The 22,977-nt window shown below is 45.1% G+C and overlaps 1 protein-coding gene across 1 annotated transcript in view; it reads right to left on the minus strand.

Annotated features, from left to right (window-relative positions):
* CAPN2 (calpain 2) overlaps positions 1–22,977 on the minus strand; it is a 55,466-nt gene that overhangs the window by 2,830 nt on the left and 29,659 nt on the right. Inside the window, exons 7-20 of the mRNA XM_073338767.1 lie at positions 21,211–21,296; positions 20,192–20,266; positions 19,604–19,764; positions 18,703–18,872; positions 17,160–17,171; positions 16,074–16,285; positions 13,086–13,122; positions 11,779–11,844; positions 9,599–9,656; positions 6,983–7,047; positions 5,694–5,762; positions 4,134–4,212; positions 2,481–2,597; positions 931–989 (exon numbers count right to left, since the gene is read on the minus strand). Coding sequence (XP_073194868.1) covers positions 931–989; positions 2,481–2,597; positions 4,134–4,212; positions 5,694–5,762; positions 6,983–7,047; positions 9,599–9,656; positions 11,779–11,844; positions 13,086–13,122; positions 16,074–16,285; positions 17,160–17,171; positions 18,703–18,872; positions 19,604–19,764; positions 20,192–20,266; positions 21,211–21,296 — 1,266 coding nt within the window. The remainder of the gene's footprint in view (positions 1–930; positions 990–2,480; positions 2,598–4,133; positions 4,213–5,693; positions 5,763–6,982; positions 7,048–9,598; positions 9,657–11,778; positions 11,845–13,085; positions 13,123–16,073; positions 16,286–17,159; positions 17,172–18,702; positions 18,873–19,603; positions 19,765–20,191; positions 20,267–21,210; positions 21,297–22,977) is intronic.

A 22,977-nucleotide genomic window follows, 5' to 3' on the forward strand; every position in this document is an offset into this window, starting at 1 on the left:
CACTGCTTCTGAGGGCTGAGGGAAATAAGGTTCTGTATTGTAGTTCAAATGCATTAGTATTCAGAGTTCTGTATTAATATACCTAGTAAGGAATCTATTTGTCAAAAAACATACTCTTAATCTTTTTTGTTGTCTGTATTGTTACAGACATACTTGCCCACAGGTATTTTGAAATAAATGACCAAAAATAATTGAAACTGGTGTGACTATATTGTTATTTTGACAAATAAAATATGCAGAATTTTGCAGATTTGTAAAATATTGTGCACATAATTTTTAATTGTTTGTTGAATATTTTTGGCACAGAGTTGCCCCAGGAGTAAACTAGACAGGCTGCAATTGAAATTCATCCCAGTGAAATAGAAGGTTATTAACTAAGGATAGGTGCTGGAACTGGGGGTGTTGCCTCATGCCCTGGCTTGAAGTGGTTTCCACTATATACAGGGTTTACAGTTTGGTTCAATGGCTCTCTGCACTGTACAAATTGTTCCAGCATCCCTGACTGGAAGAGGCCAATGTGAGCAAGTAGAGAGTGATATGAATGGATTAGAGAGAGATTTACCTTCTTTAATCACATGCACAAAGAACTCTCGACACAGAAGATACCAAAATCTTTCTTGTGCTTAGATTCCCAACTCGGTGTGAAACTGGCACACTAGAGAGTGCATCAACCATCCGATGAAGTGAGCTGTAGCTCACGAAAGCTCATGCTCAAATAAATTGGTTAGTCTCTAAGGTGCCACAAGTACTCCTTTTCTTTTGCGAATACAGACTAACACGGCTGTTACTCTGAAACCTGTCATCCCAAATGTATAGATCCTGTACTACCAGGGGAAACAGCTTTTAGAACCGAACGAGCATTTTTCTCCTAAACCATCTCAGCAAGCCACAGATCTGTGCTGTTGATCCCAAGCAGGCTTATTAACTTACAGTGATAAGGTTCATCTCCACTGTTCCACTTTTCTCAACATCCAGTTTCTTAAATATTTCTGTCACAGAGAAGAGAGAAATAAGATGTGTGTATGAAGAAAGCCGTGGGAACCGGAAGCTGAATCTCGACTATGTCTCGACTATGAATGTTTAAATCTGAGACAAAGGGACAAATTTAGGGTTTGAAAACAACCTTTTAGAAAACCAAACCGAGAGAAATCTCATGAAAGCTGCTTCCTTTTTTTTTTTTTAAATAGTCCACTATTTACAGCAAAAACAGTGCAGCTTTGTCCTAGTGCATGAAAACTAGCGGCTGCTTAGTTCAAGCTGAGTGAAATGAAAAAAATAAACAAGCAACATAAAGACTGTAATGTTAAATTGTTTGAAAAATTATTTTAATGGTCCATCATACGGTTAGAACACTGGTAAGGAGAGTTGTCTGTGAAAATAAGTATTCTTTTAAAGCTGTTGCAAACTGAAGTGCTTTCTATTTTTGTCACGTTAGCACTGGAGGTGCCATTCACAAGGGGGATGTAGGTGCCCAGCTGCCACTTTAGGCCACATAACGCCAACGTTTAACCACCACTGGCATTCAGAAAACCAGAACTCAGCTGCCGCTTAACCCTGGAGGCTCCTAAAGTCCCATGCTGTCTAAGTGGTAAGTTCCTATGGCGCCTAAATTGCTGCTGGTGAGCCTGTGCAAAACCAGGTAAATCCTGACACCACTGTGCAGCTGGATGCCTCACTCAGGCTTAAGTCCCACAAGAATTCTCAAGCTAGGTATTCTCACGCCTGTCTCGCCTGCAGGGCCTGATTCAGTAGGCATCCTCCCACTGGCACCTAAGAGCACTCCTACTGGATTGAGTCCCGCACAAAATACAGTGGAGGTGGTGCCTCCCCGCATCCAAAAGCTCAGTGGTTAAAGCATTCATCCAAGAGGTGGAGACCAGGGATAAAATTTTCACTCTGGCTGGTTCATGGCTGGTATTCAAACCCTGGTCTTCCCCCTACCAGCTGCAACCACTGACTAAAGAGTCATTCTCATGCTCTCTGGCCGAATGACTAAAAGTATTTCAAACAAGTGGAACAATTTCAACAGGTGAGACTGACAGATCCCACTCAGCATGCTGGCTTCTGTAAATCCCGTTTTTAGGCACCTAATTCTCCCCCCGCATTGTATGGGAAGCCTGGACAACTCACTTAGGGTTGTGAATTCCACTAGGCAGCAGGACAGCTAGATGTTAAACAGTTTAATGCCTAAATCCCCCTTATGAATCTAGTTTTTGGCCGTGGGGTGTAACTAAAGCCTGTAACAAAATGTTTTAAGCCCAATCCTGCAGTCTGATCTATGCAGACAGATCCTTGCACCCCTGGGGAAAGTACAACTGTCTTTCTGCGCAGATCAGAATGTAGGATTGGAATCTCGGCTTGTCTCAAATTTATTCTGGTGCAAAGCCAGGAGCCTTGTGTTAGAATAAGCCTGGACCTCATACAATGCAGCAAGGCGAGGGGCTGCTCACAATGTGAAGATTTATTAAGAACATACTTACTGAACAAAGTTTCCAGCCGAATCAAGCACCTGACAAAATTATCAAAGTCAATGATAAGCTGCTCATCTGCGAAACGAGCCACAATGACTTGGTGCAGCTGGCAAGTCAGCTTGAACCCTACAGGGCAAAATAAAAGGTGAAAACATTTGGCCACCTAATAATGCAATCAGGTGTTGGTGAAATAGCAGGAGCAATGTGTATGTTTTTGTATAAAAAAAAAAAGTTGTTTTAAGATCACAAAGTCTTTGCAAACTGGGAGCAATGTTGGAAAATTTTCATATCTATATTGGCTACTTGGTGACATCTGTGTGTCTAGTTTTCAAATTGCTTTTTTAACTATCGAGCTGGTTGGTTATGATGGGTTCCTTTGTTTTTCTGTGGGCATTTCTAAGTTGTTTGGTATTAGTGCTGATTGGCTGAGCCGACTCCATGTACTCAGGAGGACTAGCAGAACTTAATTTGATTCACTGTCTTAGAGGGAGTGGCTGTCTTCTGTGGACCAGTCAGAGAAAAATGGTTGATGGTAAGGAGCAGCTCTGTACTGTAGTAAGTGTGGGCTGTGTCTTACCCAAAGACCATTCAGAATTTGAGGGGCACAGAACTGCTGCCTACTGGTCCCAAGACCCCCAAAGGGAAAGCAGTCTTTCCACCAAGGAAGCCAAACAGTGATATCTGATCTTACCCACACAAACACAACAGCAGGTGGGGATGATTAGGGGTTGTTGGTAGAACCCATGGCTTTGCAGCCTTGTGAACCTCTCCAGCAGTTTAGATAAGCATTCAAACTCTGACTCTTGAGACTAGCCCATCCATAGCTGAATATGTACTTTCACTCTATTGAAGCTGGTTTACAGTGTAATTTTGCTGTGCTGATGCTGGTTTCCAGCACCCAGCTGTGGTATGGAGATCTTCAGTGGATGTTATGCTTTTATGAGGAGCTTTGTCTGGGAGCCAGTTCATTCTGGGCTTGTGTATTTTATTCCCCTTGTAGGCATTGTGCAATGGACATAAGAATCCAGTGTACAGCGCACTGGACTGGGTCTCAGGAGACCTGTCCTCTATTCCCAGCTCTGCCACTGACCTGCCGGGTGACCTTGGGCAAGTCACTTTCCCTTTCTATGCCTCTGTTTCCCCCTCTGTAAAATGGGGATAATGATATTGACATCTGTACTAAAGCATTTTGAGATCTACTGATGAAAAGTGCTATAGAAGAGCTTAGTATTATTATTTAATGGTGATTCATCAGAGGAGGCGCTTGCATTGATTGCCTCCTCTTCATGGGCAACCTGGCCAACTCTATCACTGAAGGAAGTCAGCCTGTGGATCCTGGTTGTTAAGGGCCTTCTCATCATCCTACTGTGCCAGGTCCTAAGTGAGTAGCCCCAAACAGGAAGCCACTCATCTGGGCCACTTTTAATGTGCCTCAATTGCTGAGTATAGCCAGATATCATGGCCAACCACCAGAGAGAAAGATGAGTGTACACAATAAGCCAGTGTCACTGATAAAGATCACTGAAATGGTTACACTGTATTTACACCAGCACCTATTGACTTTGATTATTGGTCTAGATAAGGGACTTGAAGTGGCATAACCCTATACTGCATACAGGCAGATAAATGTTGGGTAATACAGCTATAGAGGAATGGAAGTACCTGCTTCTTCTAATGCTCTCCGCATCTCATAGGAGTTCATGGTACCAGAGCGATCGACATCTATTTCCCTATAGATTTTCTGTAGAACACAAAATCCAGTGTTGGAGATCATCAATAATTAAGAGCTGGTTATTTTGACTTCAGCCAGAAGTCGGATAAATGCCTGTGGAAAGCAGAGTCTCTGCTTTCCTGAGAAATGGAACCTAACATGGATTTTGGATTGATTTAATTAGTGTCAGTCATACAACTGCTCCTAGGGCTTGTCTTCACATACAGAACTTCACCAACTGCACTGCGGAAGGTGCTTTAGTGAAGATGCTGCTACGGGAGAGCTTCTCCCATCGGCGCAGATACTCCATCTCCCCAGGGGGCAGTAGCTATGTCATCAGGAGAAGCTCTCCCATCGACCTAGCACTGTCTACGTGGGGGGCTAAGGTCAGTATAACTACATCACTCAGGGTGTGGATTTTTCATACCCCTGAGTGACATAGTGATACCGCTATAGGGCTGTCGTGTAGACCTGGCCAAGATGGAGCCATAGCTAATCCTTTCAGTGCAGCATCCAGTAGGGAGGAGACTCAAGGAAGTCACCTGAAAGTGCAGTGATCGCAGGGTAAGTACAATGTGGGACTGCAGAGCCACTGACAAAGCAGGCACTGTCTAGCACTTGGTCCTGTGTCAAAGCTATCAGACCTGTAAGTGAAAAGGCTAAGGAGGTGGGAGGGACGTGGAGCTAACGTGAGGAGCAGTCACAGGAGCTGAGGTGGCTCCACCTTCTGCTCTTCACCCTAGAATTCTAAAGAGCAGCTGACTTGTCTCTAGGGCTTTAAAACTTAAAATCCCAGGGGGCAGATCCTTAGCTTGTGTAAATTGTCTTAAACCAGCTGAGGCTCCGCCCCCCTGTTTTAAACTGGTCACAGAGAGTGAACCAGCCGGAGGGTCCCAGCTCCCTGTGTTTGGGGTTGCCATCAGTGTGGTCCCCAGCTGTAAAATGTGGAGTTATCTGATAACAGAAGTCTAATACTTTGTTTCTTTTATCTACTGTTGCTTTCCGTGGCCATTCTGGAGGCCTATTATTTTTATAAAAATAACTTTTTAAAATTTGAGTGGCTGGTGAAGCTGATGTGCAAGTAAGAGCAGGAATTCCCAGTGAGGAAAGGATAGGACTGAAACCGTCCTGCCTTTACGTTCTGCATTTGTGGTCTGTGTGTGCCATGGCCTTGTGATGCTCAAGGCCATGCTAGTCCCACTGAGCCCCATCCTGCAAGATGCTGTGTCCCTCTTGTCAGGCACTGAGTGTCCCCAGCTCCCACTCACTTAGTGGGAGTGGAGGAAGTTCAGTGCCTCACAGAACTGGGCCGGGGAGCAGGTTTTTACTGAAGAACTCAATCTTTCCGTTTAACAATATGTGCTCAAAATTGCCCATATAGATAGATATACTGTACTCACAATATACATATAGATTTACACCCACAGTGCTCCAACAGCCATTGAACAGACCAGACTACATTGACACAAGTAGTATACTGCATGTTCCCTTCTACAGAAATCATATCTTACTTGATATTTCTGTATCTTTGTCCAGAGTATGTAGAACTCCTTCAGTCCCAGTTTACCGCTTCCATCCGACTGCAGGAAGAGTTAAGGCAACCTCTTTGGATGGCAGGAAAGAAATGTTTTCCCTCCTCTACATTAGGTTTGCTTTAATATAATCTCAACACTGTTTTTCTGATGTCAAATTTAGAGAAGGATGCAAATCATCTTGTGATGCATGGCTTACTCTGGCTCATCCTGCAGGATCTAGGGACTCTTCCTCTCTTTCTTCAGTTGTGTTTTAAGTTTCTAAATCATCTGTTTGGATGAATTAAATCTGAATCTCTGAATATTTCCCCAAGCCTTTTCAGTGCCTTCCACAGGTAATCTTTAACTATTCAGTATGTGTACCGAGAGGATGCCATTCTGTTCCCCAGTGGTGGTTCACCTATTGATGGGAATCTGAGTCATACCATGTCTGGATTTGAAACAGAGACATAACCAAAATCAAGAGCTGCTGTTGACAGAATTTGTAGGTCTTCAGAAAACCCCTAACAAAAGAATCCCAACATCACTGTCTGTCTCTTACTGTAACTACAACAGTGGAATCCTGGGCTCTGCCACATTTTACAACAAATTGCAGGAGAGCTTCATTTTGTTCGGTAATTTTCTTTTTCTAACCACGTTATTCTCAAACCTGCGATGGTTTAAAAGATCAAACAAACCCCTTCCCCTCTCCTGCCAGTGAAACTGAGCATGGCTATCATGGTAGATTTCTTCCTAGAGCATTGGGCTCAGAAAAACTATGTGTTGTCTGGAAAGAAGTTCTGGGACTGTGCTTCTAGCTGGTTTCCCTTATTTTTAACCGTGAAATCTTTGTGATTTTACTATGTTCTGGCCAAATCTGACATGGATTGAATGTACTGATATCACTTCTAATATACAGATTTCGGTCCTCTAAATGAGCCCATGATACCGATTCCATGTTGGGATCAATCTTTTCCTAGGCTGTTGCCAGCCAGACCACACATGTAGCATCAAGGCTGGAATTCAGACAGGACCTTTTGCTCTAAAAATACAGGCTCCCACTGCTAGACATACCGTAGATTCAGCATTAACTGGCAGTACTATTAATATGTATAGTCTCTATGCAAGAGAGTCTTTAAAGAGTGGCTGTCACAAGCAGATCTGGCCTTCCCTCCTGCAGGGGTTGTGGGTAGGAAGGGATGGATTGATAGGGACATCCCCACTCCCCCACTGGATCCATTTCAGCATTGATAGAGGAACACAGTCTAGCTAATACAATCAAAGGATACATCTAACAGATCAACCATGATTTTACACGTCTCAATACTGAAGCCATCTGATTTAATATCTTGGCCTGAAAGGAAAGAGGACAGAAGGCAGGTTAGTTATATGTGGAAGTGTATGGGAATTGGATAGTAACCCTTTAAATAGTTTGGGAAACCTCCTAGTGGGCCTCCCTGTCTTCAACTGCAGAAGCCATCAGCCCCTAACAAGTACAGCTGTGCAGATATGGAGCTAGACTTTGTAGGTTTGTCTACAGAGATAGTGAAGAGTGCTTCGGAACCCAACTGTGTCTGGGTGTTTTTAATGTTGTGTAGACCAACAACTCACGCCTAGAAAGCTCAGGGCTATAGTGCCTTTTCTACTACTTCCGCTGTTCAATAGCCAGTAATTCAGTGTCTGTACCTGAACCTTTCCTTTGGGCTTGGATGGGGCAATGAGCCGTCTCTAGTTTGATTCCAGGCTAGCGTTGTTCTATGCTTTTTGGTAGGTCCATTGGAGGGAGGTAACATTACTACCACCTGCATGCACACGTATGCACGCAGCCATTAACAGAACCCTGGGCCTTCAGCTCCAAAAATACAAGGCTCTCCTGATCGGACGAAAGTGAAATTCCTTTAGCTCCTGTTAGCAAGACCCTTATTTTTTCTGTGGAGCAGCGCCTAGAGGGAAAAATCATACATACGCTCACAACCACTCCCTATAGTAAGATGCAGGTGGTGCTACCCACTAGTCTAGGAACTGCTTCCAGCTCCTAACAAATGTAATTTTAATCCTTAGGAAACTGGATAGTTCTCAGCTGGACATTGCCAGGGGACTGGTTAATTTTTATGTGACTGGTGTGAAACGTGTAGGGAGAGTCTGAGGGTGCTGGGAGGAGAGCCTGGGGCAGGACTCCTGCCTCCAGAGAATCCTATCATCTCCTACCTGCTTGATGGAAACCTCGTCTCCCCTTGCAGGCCCTCTTAGTGAAACCTGCTTTCTCGGCTGCTGGATCCTGCTCTCCCTCAACAAAGGACACAGCATGTGCCTACAGTAGATGCTGGGATGTAGGGGGACAAGACTTACTGGCATGGAATACAGAGTGGCTTCATGCTAAACAGCAGGCTGTCTACAAGCAGGACAGGGTCTGTGAGGGTCTGTCTACCGGGATGAGGACCCTCTGCAAAGGGTTGCAGGAAAGTTCTCATTTTGCACAGTGGCGGGTCACATGACTGGAATGAAGGGGATGGGCAAAGTGCCCATGATCAGCATCCTCAGCACTTTGAGGCAATTGACCATGAGTCCTAAGCGTAAAAGCTGCTGGGAAATTTTCGAAGCAGAACCTCCACGCATAAATGGTTTGTATGTGAGCTGCAGAGATCAAGTGTCTCTGGTCCTGTCAGTAAACATAAGTGCTCCTGTGGGGACTGAAGGAAAGGGGAAGGAGACTGAGCTCAGTTATACAGGAAAGACAATCTATACCACGCTGGTGCATCTAGGGGGATAAAGCACAGCATGGACCTCCCTGTCTATTTGGCTGATGTCTGTAAAAATCAGTGGGGCTTTTATCTCTGTGAACTTATCAGTGTCCAAGGGGAGACTAAACCAGTAACAAGTCCTGAGTCCCTTTGTGCAAGAAAAACAAGATTAGAAACACCCCTCCATTATCACTGAGAGAAGCCCTAGCCAGTTGCCTGTGCTGTCACTAACCTTGGAGGCTTAAAATAGGCAGCTGTCTGTGTAAGTTACTCCCCCTTCTAAACCAGAAAGAGGAGCTGTACGCATCCTAACATTCCCATTCATTCAGTGTTTCACATTAGTCCCCTACTCTTACCTTTCCCCAAACAAAGTTCTCTCAGATGCTGGTTCATCTTGAAAGCAACAGATTCACTTTTCTTTAAGTAAATCTGATGGCCAACAACTTCTTCTCATTTGAACCAGTGCCCTTTAAGGACAGCAACATGGTCTTCACAGTCCACCTCTGTTGTAATCACCGGAATCCAGTTGGCACCACGTGCCAGTTTGTGACTGATTCAGGTACAGGGAAAGGTGGATTTTTTTTTCAATTGTGCAGGCCGTGACCATAATTATTTCACAAGGAACTTGCAAGAGCAGTTTATGCCTTTGACACCTGACACCAGCCCTGATCATTGTAATTCACTCATAGTAAGGCTTCTGCAGTGCTTCTTGGTGTTGCTTGCATCTTATTCAGAATCCAGCAGCATGTCTGCTCATTGGTTTGAGTAATGTGATCACATAATCTGATTATTTCACATCAATATCAATCTAGGTTGGATTCAAACCACTAGAGGATAGTGACACTCTTGTCCATTACCAATCCCTTGAGCTAACCAGCTTCTATCTGACTAGCCAGACCCAGTAACACCTATACACACACAAGGAGTGTTCCTCATTCATGCCGGTGTGGTGTTGAGCAGTCCTGAGCTCAGACTGCCAAGAGTTTCTCCTGCAGCTCTGGAGTGCAGGAATTAGGGGCACAGCTAGTTTGAGATCTCTGTGAAGCACAGGACTGGGATCGATGTCTGCACATTTGACTTCTCTGGAAGTTGTGGGTGCTCTGTTTCTAACCTACTACTGGCCATCACAGACAATGTATTCTCAGAGGAGAGGAAAACACTTACGTTTAGCCATGATTTTTCTCAGGATATTACATAATTCAAAAGCAGATATCTCTGCATCCTGTGGAAATGTAACAAAACAGTTGTAACAAAATAGTCATAGTAAGCCAAGCCAGATGTGGAATCTATGTAACAGGGAAGGGCGTGAGAGGGTTAGCTAGAAGATCTATTGCATTTACCCAGACTGAATAAAATTTGCACAAATGAAATCAAAAGCTCTGCAATGCTTAGAAAATGCAGACAGTTTAAATCTGGCTATCACCTCATATGCTAACAGCAGTTACCGGGCATGCTCAGGACTCCTTCTGATGAGTTTGCCAGGTCTAGCTTTTACCCCTGAAATTTCCCATCACCTCTCGTGCTCCAAGCACACTCTGTCTTGGAGTGGGTTTTATGGAAGGATTTGAAGTCCTTCTGTGAAACCTTCCTATGCTGATCTCACTGGCCAGGTCTGGATTCCATTGCTTCTCTAAGGCAGTGGCTCTCAACCTTTTCAAAGCACTGTACCTCTTTCAGGAGTCTGATTCATCTTGTGGACCCCTATGTTTCACCTCACTTAAAAACTCCTTGATTACAAAATCAGTCATCAAAAATACAAAAGTGTCACAGCACACTAGTACTGAAAAATGGCTTACTGTCTCATTTTGACCATACAATTATAAAATAAATCAATTGGAATATAAATGTACTTACATTTTAGTGTATAGTATATAGAGCAATATAAGCAAGCCATTGTCCATATGAAATTTTGGTCTGTACTGACTTCGCTAGTGCTTTTTATATAGCCTGTTGCAAAACTAGGCAAATCTCTAGATAAGTTGATGTACTGCCTGGAAGACCTCTGTGCACCCTCAGGGGTATGCGTACCCCAGGTAGAAAACCACTGAGCTAGGGGCCTGACTCAGCAGAAACAACCGCAGGTGCAATCAGCAGAGGGCTTAACCAGAGTAAGTCTAAAACAAGATAATGTCACATAAAAAGAGTAATAGTAACTCTCCCTGCCTGGGGTTTGCTCCACTCATAGGAGCCCTGGGTGTATAGCCAGGAAGCTCTTTCCTCTGAGCACCCATGCAAGGGGAACGCTCAGCTAAGCCTTTTTCTCTGGGGACCAGATATTGCCCCTGTACCTTGTCATACTTGGTTACTCCATAAGCCAGATTTTCAGAAGGGCATGTGCTCAGCAGGGTGCATAAAAGTGCATGTGCATGTTTTGCATGCTTAATTGCTGTGATTGCTGGATGAGCTGAACCAGGAACTTCCAGAGCTAAAGGCATGAATCTAAAGAGCTTGACCCAAAGAGGTAAGTTCTTTAGCTGGGGGCTATATGAGACTGTGATGGGACATCCACCCCACACTGGCCTGTAAGGGGTTAATGGAGCCCTAGGGAGGCTGTGGAGAAAGCAGCCAATCAGGGCTGGGCAGGCCTATATAAGAGGAGCTGCAGAGCAGTGGCAGTATCTACCTGGAGCTTGATGAGGGAAGCTCAGACTCTTGGCAGGAGGAAGGGGTGCCAGCACCCTGGACAGAGCAGTGCTGCCAGCAGGGACCCGGGAAGCTAGAGAGAGCTGGCTAGCTGCTAAGACTGGCAGGCTGAAGTGCTGAGGTAAGGGGAAGAAGGTGCTGGAGGCTGTAGGACAGTGGCCCAAGGAAATGAACTGAGGAGATGCAGCAAGTGGCAGCCATCCACAGGGTCCCTGGGCTGGGACCCAGAGTAGTGAGTGGGCCTGAGTCCCCCCCACCCCCACTTGCCACTGAGGAAGTGGCTGGATTCAGGGACTGTGATATTGTCCCCCAGAAGGGGGAAACACAGAGGGTGGCACAGCCAGAGGGCAGTGTTTATGAAGAGGACGCCTCAGTCCTGGGAGTGGTGTGGGTCTGGGAACAAAAGTGATGGCAGTGAGGAACCACCAGAGGAGGGTGCACTGGCTACCAGAGCTAATTTCCGTTTCAGCCACAAGGAGGCACCGGAGTGGTGAGTAAACCCCATTACACAGACCAATTGCCTGTGGCAATTAGGCACACAACTGTGGACATTTTGGCATGCACAATTGTGTATGTATGTTTTGCAAATCTGGCCAGCACATCTGAGTTAAACTGCTCCTTGGGGTAGAAGACGCAGAAGATTTGTGGAGAACCATGTACACTGATAATAATGGATAAGAATATGTAAGAGAAATACCCACCGCTCCAGCCAACTGCGCAAAAAGTTTTTTGAAACTGGGTTCAATGTCATCTTCACTGATGTCATTCTAGAAAAGGGTTCAAATGGTAAAAATCAACCTGTTATAAGAAGGGACATTGTGTCGGAGATGCTGTTTCATTAGCAATCACATTTAAACGAATGCATTTCCTTAGCTATGGTACAAGCAACACTGCAGATTATTGCAAAGGAAAGAATTTTTTAAATCTAACTTTTACCATTGAGTCTGTCTTTTTTTTTTTTAAACAAAACCAGATATTGGACTAAACTGAACCCCAGAGTGTCTGTTTAAAAAAACATATGTAAAACATTCAGATCCCACTCCTGCAAAGATTTACATACATGCTAATTAAGTAATCTGCTGCTTTAACTACTAGGACATGCTCTTGCTTACAAAACTATACATATTATCCTGCATCCCTTACACAAGCCATCTCATAATGTCAGTGGGACTATTCACATGACTATGTATTGCTGGATTGGGTCCCTCTACTCAAATGTGGATTTAATGTCTACATTTGAAAACTGAAGCCTGTTTGCCGAGGCTTGAATCATTTCAATGAACAATGTCTGATCTGGTATCTGAACAGGCTGAGTTTTGTTGCTGCAGGTAAGGGCTGAAATCTGTTTTCAAAGCTGCTTCAGATGTTTTCATTGACTTCACTGGGAGCTATGTGTGTACATCCAAGAATCTGGGTTCAGGATGAAATAGAAGTTCTTGACGGATTATGGACTAATAGAAAAAGACTACAATACTGTGAATGTTTTGTGCTGCTCGAGAAAGAGGGGAGTCAGATAAATGGAAAAAAGGCATGATCTATCAATAAGGCTAAGATTCTGTCAAAGGCATTTTTAGTAAAAGTCAGGGACGAATTGCAGGCAATAAACAAAATTTCGCAGAAGCCCACGACCTGTCCCTGACTTTTACTAAAAATACCCAGCCGGGGGAGGGTGGCAGAGGACAAACAGTGCTGCCAGGGGCTTGCAGGGGCTAATCCAACCCTGGCTGCTGCTCTGGTGGGCCTGGGGGCTGCTGCTCCTGCTGCAGCAGCACCAGGGCTGATGGCTGGCAGCTTCTCTCGCCCGGCTGCTGCTCCTGCCCCAAGGGCGCTGACCTAACCCCAGGCACTGCTGCTCCATCCCTGCCCCAGAAGAAGTCCCGGAGGTCCCAGCAAGTCACGGAATCCATGACTTCCGTGACCGAATCGTATCCTTAACTATCACCTTTCTGTCTGTGATAGGATCGCTTCAATTAGCAATATTAAGGGGGAGGGAGGGGAGAAGATTTACCTCTTCAATATTGGCCTCAATTGCATCATCTACAATCCTAGAAAGATAAAAGGATTGATGTTAAAACAAACTAATAAAAAATAAAGCAGCTTAAGCAGAAGTTTTACTTCAATACTAGTTCTTTTAACTCCTATAATATAGCTTTAGAAAATTCTAGAAAAATCCATTTAAATATTAATTGAAAATCAAGTTAATAATAATCAATGTTTAAGGCAGAGGCCCAAATATTGATTTTTGTGGATGACTGCCCACAGAAACTGACTTTCAAGCAAACCAGTGCCATTAACATTATTCCAGTTATGACAGCATAATTTTTAGTTCATTTCACCCTCAAAGCACTTTACTTTTACAAACCATGCAACGCTCCTATGAGGCAGTATTACAGATTCACAGAAGATTCATTTTAAGGCCAGAATGAACCAGGATGCTCATCTAGTCTGAGCTCCTACATAGATTTTTTTTTTCACCCACTAATGCCTGCATCAAACCCATATCTATTAACTTCTCTATTTCAGAGAGAAGGAAATAGGCACAGAGAGTTTCAGTAATTTATCCAAGGCTTCAGAAGTAATCTGAGTCAGAGCTGGAATTAGAACCCAGGAGTCCCTGGCTCCTACTCCTCCATTGAGATTAGACCATCCCATTCTGTTAGTACACAAGATGCAGCAAACCAAAGGAGGAGCTATTCAGCTCATCTGCCGCTACTTGTGTGGATCTATCACCTGGGGAAGGAGTGTTGGTGAGTTATGGTTGAGGGTAGAACTAAAACTGAATAGCTACTTGAAGGCTGAAAATAAACAATGTGGCAGGAGACCCAGCTTTCACAGGGGGCCGTGTAACGTGCAGGCCTAGAGTAAGTGGCCTTTTGTGTTTGTATACAGGGTTTGAAAAGCCTAGAGATGAAAAGCTTCCTAACACGTTTCCAGTCCCCTGAGCCATCCCTTCCTCACATGGTGACAGTTTTGAAATTCTTCTCTTCTCTTTAGAATCATGATTATTCCACGTACTTCCCAAATGGTGCCGTTTCGAATCAGTCGTGTTTGAAGTTTCATATTTTTAATCAAGGAAGACGTTCAGCTGGGCTAGTTCCCTGGGCCTTTTCCCAGCAAGATTTCAAAGGTGTGAGCTCACCTCTTATGTCTAATTGTGTCTGTTTGTGGGCACTAGTCTTGCAATTGGGCTTTAGAGGCAATAGGAAATGTACATCCTCATTGTGAGATTTAACATTTCCGTGAGTCAGAGAGCCCAGCCTGCTATTCTTGAGTGCTTTCTTTAACACTTAAGACTCAATTGGTTCCTGCTCAATAATCAGCACCTACGCTGCCAGGATTGATATGAAATCTGCCCCTCACCTTCTGCAGCGTTTAATTAGAACTCTCCTCACTGGTGCTCAGAAGCAATGAAGAAGTTGATGATGGGTTGGATTCAATCCCATATTAAAGAGGAAATTGGAATTCAGGCTGATGCTCTGTGGTCCTAGATCAGGGGTGGGCAAAATTTTTGGCCTGAGGACCACATCTGGGTATGGAAATCGTATGGCGGGCCATGAATGCTCACAAAATTTGGGAGAGGGGGAGGGCTCCGGCTGGGGGTATGGTACTGGGGATGAGGGGTTCGGAGTGCAGGCGGGTACTCTGGGCTGGGACCAAGGGGTTCAGAGGGTGGGAGGGGAATCAGGGCTGGGGCAGGGGGTTGGGATGCGAGAGGGAGTCAGGGGTGCAGGCTCCAGGCAGTGCTTACCTCAAGGAGCTCCCAGAAGCAGTGGCATGTTCCACTCTCTGGCTCCTACGCGGTGAGGTGTGGACGGCAGCTCTGCATGCCGCCCCTGCAGCTCCCATTGGTCATGTTTCCTGGCCAACGGGAGCTGCGGGGGCAGCGCTTAGGGTGGGGGCAGCATGCAGAGCCCCCTGACTGCTCCCTACACCTAGGAGCCAAAGTGGGGACATGCCGCTGCTTCCAGGAGCCACGCGGAACAGGGCAAGCCCCGGACCCCACTCCCCGATGGGAGCTCGAGGGCCGCATTAGAACATCTGGAGGGCCAGATGCGGCCCCCGGGCCGTAGTTTGCCTACCTCTGGCCTAGATGCTCACCCTGGATTATTAAGTACGCAGTATGAGTGAAAGACAGAGCTTGTCTTGCATTAGCTGGGCCCTGTTGGTTTCAGTAAGACAATGTTTGATTCTGAGTGAGTTTAAAGATGCTGCACTGACAGCCCTGGAAACTGAAGTCCTTCATCCAGTATAAGAGGGGGAATCAATGCAAACTTCACCTCAGCGTCACTCTACATCTGCCCCTTGCACCTTTGACTCATCTCCCTTCCTCTTCTCACCAGCTCTGTCCCCCTCACCACACTCCCTTTCTCTGTCTTTCCACTGAGCTAATCCCCTCCTAACTAACCTGCCTTTGCAAGCTGTGAAACTAACATGACATTGGCCGCAGTCACATTGATCACTCTGCTGGTTTGCTACATCCCTTTCCTCTACACATTGTCTCATTTGTCTATTTGGGGGGGCAAAGCTGTCTACTACTTTGTGGTTTTTATACTGCCTAGCATAGTGGGACTGATCTTGGTTGGACCCTGGACACTACTGCAATAAATGTGATTAACAATAACAGGAAACTTCCCTGCATATAGGACAAACAGTCCTTAACCAGAAGAGACCACCACTAGAGATCAGAGGGTAATTCAGACACCATGGTGCCTTTGATCACTGGCCTCTCAGATGAGGCTCTCAACAAGGATGCCAATGGTTGTGGGGTTTTCCTTTAATGCAGATACCTGTCCACGGGGAAATGGAACAAAACCATGAACTCCTTTTACATGGGCCATAGTAGCAATTTTTGATCATTCTACATTTAAAGCAATGAGCTAAGGGGATCCCATTAGCAATTCTCAGAGCCATCCAGTCCCTCAGAGACATCAGATTTATCAGGATAATATTTCTGGATTACCATAAGGAGGAGAGAGAGGGTGCATTAGCTACGTACTGTGAATCTGCATTCTTTTCAGAGAAGACTCGGAGGCAGAAATCCCCATTCTTGTTGGGTTCAAAAGTGGATGGCACAATGACATATTCTCCTGGAGGCAATTTGAATCGGTTTAGTACCTCTCGGAGGTTGATGAAGGTGTTTGATTTTTCTCTGGCTCTGTTCGTCAGGAAGAAGTTTTTGCTCAGATGAACGTTTGTCTGGCCAGAAAACTTATTCAAACAAATAACGAGTTATTTCAGTTCAGAGAGAAGGTGAAAACAGAACAGTAACATGTTATCCTCCTTGGGTAAAGATCAATGCAAGAGAATTATGAGAGAGAATAAATATTGGCTTGGTATATAGGTTTCATTGGCATGAGTTTGCGATGGTCACCTTACTTGTGAGTTTGAGGGATAGTGCATGTTACGCAGGTCATTCCAAATGAGGGTCAATAAAACCTTTACCCTGGGCTGTCAAATTCTAGATATGTTACACAGTTTGGGAGGAATTTGGCAAAATATTTAGGATTTTAAAGACGTGTGCTGGGTGCTATTTTCACATCCCCCCCACCCTGGAAAGCCAGGGATGTCTAAGGGTCTCTCTCTCTGCTAATGCAGTGTGTGTATGTTAATATTATACTTGATACAAGTCAGTGTCTACTGGTTTAGGACAACAGAGCATAATTTTAGGAGCTGTTAGTGTCCAGGGAATCAATCTTATTGCAATTGCCCTCAAACACTGTCATAGTATACAAAAGCCCAGGCTTGTATTAACTAGATGCAATTGACAATAGGGACCAAAAGGGACAACAGAAAATCGTTATTTGGAATATTCATTTTGTGCCAAATTTGGACCCTGTGCCAGCCTGAGAAAATAGGCTACCCAAGGGGGGTTTGCTGGGTTTGTGCAGCAAAGAATCCTACCCATGTGCAGAGCAGCAATACAACAAAAACAAATAGCTTCCGGCCTGGAAGATCTACTTATAGACTTAGCAAGGTCAATATTGTCTGTCCAGTGGAGTGCTCTCTCTTTATCCATGCCATTAAGCCCCGTCTATGAACATTAACCCGAGAATGGAGGAAAGAGAAAATGCACATTACATACCTGCGAGGGCAGCTGCAGAAAAAGCAGAAAGGGACACAAGTTATTCATTTGTTCATTGAAAGGAAACAAGCAGAAAGGTTAGATAATTATTACTATTATCCAAGGTCATGACATTTTTCTGCTGATACTTCACTCTGCACCTCTCTGACACATATCTAGTGAAATACACTGTGATAGATATGACTATACTCAATACTGGTAGCTGAGGTATAGTCTCTGTCTTGTATTAAAACAGGGCACCCAAGCTTTATCCAATTAAAGACCATGTGGCAACTTGTCAGAACCCTGAGGGCTACACCTAATCTGTATAAAATGGAGCCATTAGTAGCCATCTCCTTCTTCAAAACAGCAATATGGCCTTTGGAGACTACAGATCCCATCATGCAATGCTCTGTCATGATCTGAATGGAAAACCTCTTACATCATGGTGGGCACTGTAGTCTCTGCAAACTGACCCACTAAATCAAAGATGAGAAACTGTGGTTTCTGTTGAAGCTCTCCATTGGACACGTTTAGTTTGCACATCAAACCTAGGTCATTCCATCCCTTTGTCCACTCTCGTACTGAAAGGAATCTGGAATGCTGCTGGTTTCTGGCTCACTTGCCTTGGCATGAAACTGCCAAGGATTTAACAATTCCAAACAGCAGGAGGTTTCAAGCAGCACCCAGTTCAGGGTTTTTCCTTTGGGATTTGCATGCAACTCTTCTGTAGAATGGGCTGCTTGTTGTCCCACAAAAAAATGCACAAAAGGGACCAGGCTGTTCATTTACTGGCATTACCATAACTAATGAATCTTGCGCTTGTCTAGCAACTTTCTTCAGAGAACCTGAACTTGCTTTAAGTCTCACAATGCCCAGGTGGAGCAGATGGTGTGACATCTATTTTCCAGCCTTGGAAATGGCAGCAGAATACCGTTCAGTAACTTGCCCAAGCTCATACAGCAAGTTTGTGGCACAACTGGGACTAGAACTTGGGGAATTAGGCCCTAGATGGCACTATGTTTAAAGGAAGTACCAGTGAGCCTGGGTGTGTTTATTAGGAAATAGAGGTGGAGCTGGTTTAGATGCACACACCAATGCCAGCCCCTTTCTGTAGTCCTTTATCCCAGCTAGTCTTACACATGCTTTCACTGGCTCTGATCCTGGGCCGATCTTTTTCACACTAGCTCTGATCCCCAACTAGTGTCCCATCCCCTGCCAGAAACACTCCCATTCTGTCACCACTCCCCATGATTTGATCAACTGAAAAAGGCTGAGGTGAGTGGAACCCAGAATGCATTTCTGACTTTTCATTGTTTAATCCCCTACCCTGCCCCTGTACACCAGAGGTGTTCAGCAGCTGGCACTCAGAGGGGCTAGACGTACCAGGTGCTGGACGGGCATTGCTGCATCTGACTTTGTGTCTTGTTCCTGAAGCGTTAGACGGCAGGGAAGCAGAGGAACCATTCACTGATGACCCCTCCCCATTTTTGAAGTTCTGGGAACTTTTTCTAGTTTCTTCCCCTCAAGGAATTTGCATGTGTATGTGCATTGCGCTACTTGCCTCGTAGATCCCAAAGCCAATGGTGTGCATATCCTCCCCCATCTTCCGCTGCCTCCTGCGGTGCTTCTGAATCAGGCCAACTAAGAAGGTGCAGCCTTTCTCAGGATCATCGGGATCCTCATCTTCTTCCTCCAGCTTAATCAAATACTGCGGATTCATCCAGAAAGTATCTGAGGAAACAGAGTTTGACACAAACCCCTCAGAGCCTTCTCTGAAACCAGCCCATACTGACATTTCTCAGCAGCCACGGTAGCTTGGACGTGTCCTTAAAGATACAGACCTAAACTTTCAAACTGGGGTGCATAAAGAACAGCAGCACTGTCCAGATTTATGCCCCTATGCAAGTGGTCTGATTTTCAGAGACGATGAGCCCCTGTGGCTCTCATTGAAACTATTTTCCCGTGAAGTCAATGGGAGTTGCGGGGACTCAGTACCCCTGAAAATCAGGTTCTAGGTGTCTCAAGATGAGCACCCGATCACCCGATAGTTGGTAGATACCAGAAAACGCTGGCCTAAGGGACTTGCCCAAGGCTGCAAAAGAAGTCAACGTGAGAACCAGGATTAGACTCCCCCAAGCTCCCAGGGGCCAGTCCCATGGTTAGATCACTAGTTCATAGCTCTCTGTCTAGACACATCCCTGGAGAAAGATGAATCCAGCTGGTGTTTGGCAGGGGCTGTTTGAGCGTTTTAAACAAGTAGTGGATTAAGCCAAAGGCAACGATCTAGATTTTTAAAAAATTGCCAGGGAAAGAAGAAATGGGAGTTTCGTAGAGGCTACACTGAAGGATGAGCCCCGACTGAGGGGATTTTATAGAACTCCCCACGCCCTAAGGAAATCCTAGCTAGAATAAGTCCATGTGTGTTTTCTGTGAATGCAGAAGTAGCACGTGGGAGGTCTTACTTGGGTAATTCCTGCAACCCCCAGCAGTGGAGCCACACCTCCAGTTCCCATCAAGCTTGGTCAGGCTCCACTTCTTGTATTTTTCATTTGCCAGCGTGTCTGGAGTCAGGTTGCAGATCTCAAGGCGGGAGTAATGTCTCAGAAAATCACTGAATGACATCCTGTGAAGAGCAATACCACACACTAATTCTGCTTAGAATGGGAGACTTTCCCACATGCCGCTTTTCCTAATCCTCCCTCTAATAACTCTAACTATGACCTGACACTACAGTTGTTGGCCAGGCTGATGAGGTGCTTTATCCAGCCATTGTGGGGACCTTTGGTATTATGTGATTGAAATCACTCCTACGTTGATTATATGGCCACTACACCGATCCATCACATTTCTGGTGATCCGGATCCTGGACCCCACATCCAATGGGATAGGCTACAACGTCTCTGCTCAGGTTCGCAGATAGCTGTGCACTTCCATATTATCCCCAGGCCTATTTATCTGAGTCACTGTTTGTTGGCCCACGGTACTTTATGTTAAAAAATGAAGGAAAACAACCAATCTCCCCTGCTGTTCAAAAACCCAGAGCTTCTCACCAAAATTCTCCATCTTCCTGTCTCTTGGTCAATCGCTCTCTCACATCAGGAGCGACGCTGTTCCAGTTTGAGCAGCTACAACATAAAGATGGGAGTTTGCTTAATTGTCAAATGACAGCTCAAAGTCCATCCCTAATGCAGTGACTTTGATGGGGTCACTTCGCTCTCCTGTGGCTCCATGTGATTGCAATATGCTACTGTGCCCAGCTCAGCAGAACTCCCAAACTCAGTGGAGTATGGTAGCAATTTAGATCATGTACAGTTAAGACATGTACAAATTTTCACAAGCGCCTAGTGATTTTGGGTGCCTCACTATATGAGGGCCCAGCTTGAGATGCTTTAAACGTGCCTGAATTCCAGTAAGTGTGGAGCACCTGCCTGTCTGCTGCAAATCAGGATCCTGCCTGGTGTCTCAGGTTGGACACTCAAAAATGGAGGCACCCAGACTCATTAGACACTTTTGAAAAGTTAGGCATTGTGCCTTTAAGAAATGACTGCTTTAATGAACTGTCCATCAGTAGGATAACTCCTTCTGGAAAAGGAGGAACTGGGACCAATGATCTCCTACCACTGAAGACAGCAGATCTATGTTTTCAGTGTAACAGCAAATATTAAGTTCTTTGTCAAGAATTGTATAACTTTACAAAGACGTCTTTTCTGAAGAAGACCTTACTGGGATCCAAGTCTTTAATCATGCAAGGTGGAAATGACTCAAGGGTTTATAGTAACCCTATACTGTAGCCAAAATACTGTAACTTACATGAGAGTGTGTTACAATAGGGTTTATAAAGAGAGCAGAGCATACTGTAAAGTCTCTGTGGGGAAAGCTATGGTCCTTTTAAACAGCACAAAGCAACACCACACAACAGTTTAGGATAAAAAGTACAGAATACTGGGTCCAACGGTAACTTCAGGGGGAATTTCAGGTAGGGAGAATGCAATTCCCAGTGGAAATTTAGCCATGCCACTGGGATGAACACCCTCTTACAATGTATAAGTCCCCTAGACCTTTAACTCACTTATCATTCCATTTTCCAGTCCATTCCACTTCCCCCCAGGGATTTCGGATTCTGATCAGCTTTTGCATGCTTCCTCGGCAATTCACCTGATAGGATTAGAAGTGCAGAAGGGACTTAGTTACACAGGGAACCTGTGTAGTAATAAACACAGAAGAAAGCACAGTGATTGAAATACAATACTTGCACCCTATTCCTTAGCTATTTATGTAATTTTGCACCTGGTTATTTAGTTGAAGAGGCATAAAGCCACATTGGCTTTGGATAAACTTTGATTACCTAATGCATGCAGACAGGAAATTTAGATTGTGTGCAAATCAAATATTTGTGTGCTTGGGGGCAAACAAAATCATTCTTGTACTGGAAGAATGACACGTCTAAGAGAGTTTAATAATAAAGAGCGGAGCTGCGGAGGGAATGTGAGGTTATTCACAGCACAACGGCAATTCTTACAGTGTGGCTTTACTCTAAAAAGCGCCTGAGTAAAAACGGTACCTTCCTACTCAACCGCTCTGTCCCCCACATGTATTCAGAATCATACCTGCAACTGACTACATACAGGACACTGGGTTGACTGCTCCTGTTCTTGTAAAAACTGCCACAGGCTGTTTCCTCACCACAAACACTCTGGACATCAGGGTTAGGACCCCTCGGAACTTTAAAAATCCCAACCAGAAATCAGTGTTATTTGGGGGGAGGCACCGGATTCATTTAAGTAGGGAATTGCACAGTGGGTGTGAGCTTGAAGCCAAGAAAATGGATACGCTTTCTCATGAGGACCGGTGCACTATGGTGCATGCAGTAGCTGAAACAGCACAGAGAAGCCTGTGGGGGTTACTGGTGGGCCTGAGGTCTGAGAAGGTTAACGGGGTTCCGAAGTGAAACAGCCACTAGGAAGAGCCTGCAGAGATTTCCAAAGATTAAAGCTGGCCCAGCCTTCTTAATGTCTGAGTCAGGAACAGAAGAACTCCCCACTGACTTCTGTCATTGGGAGGGGGAGAGCCAACAAGCAAGGCTAGCTGCAATCCTGCATGCTGCCAATTCCCATTTAGCTTCATCAGCCTGTATGCAGCATGCCAGGGACTGACACCACTTTCATTTGAGAGGCAGGGGCATTTCAGGAGTAATGAATAGGGCCATGATCCAAAGACTATTGAAAATCAGTGGCAAGGCCCCCTGTTTCCATAATCCGTCTGCTTCCCTTCTATCCTCTCCCATCTTTCCTTTACTGAGCAAGGCAATTCACCTTCTTTTACACAGATAAACGTCTTTCACACAGTGAGATCATCAGTCCTTCCAGTGGAGCTGCTGGGCAGCTATACCAGGAGATGAATATGTCGTTCCCCTGGGTATGCATTCCTCTTTCTCTCATATGTGCATCCTGCTGTTCTCTGAACTGCCTCATTACTCAGAGTAGAGTAATAATCACCCACAGTACAGTGTGCTGGGCTTGGATTTCCCATTGGGAGCTCTGTGCGGGGACAATTTACAGTATCAAGCTCCAAGATTATAAAGTGGTAACAACAGTCTAGGACGATGCCATTTTCCAAACATAATACTCCAAAAGCTGAGGCCCAGTGAGTCTAAAACACAGGGATAGTGTGTGAGGGAATATTCTCCTGGGTGACTAGGGGAAAGTGCCTCCTTCCCCCAAGCCTGTTGACCTTGATTGGAAAATGACCCAGCTGTTTGTAGACGCACGGAGAGTCACATTAACCCAGCACACACTGAGACTCTGGGTATTGCCTCGGCAACGCCCAGTCCTCTGGG

The sequence above is a fragment of the Lepidochelys kempii genome, chromosome 3 (genome assembly GCF_965140265.1).
Source record: "Lepidochelys kempii isolate rLepKem1 chromosome 3, rLepKem1.hap2, whole genome shotgun sequence".
Classification (NCBI taxonomy): domain Eukaryota; kingdom Metazoa; phylum Chordata; order Testudines; family Cheloniidae; genus Lepidochelys; species Lepidochelys kempii.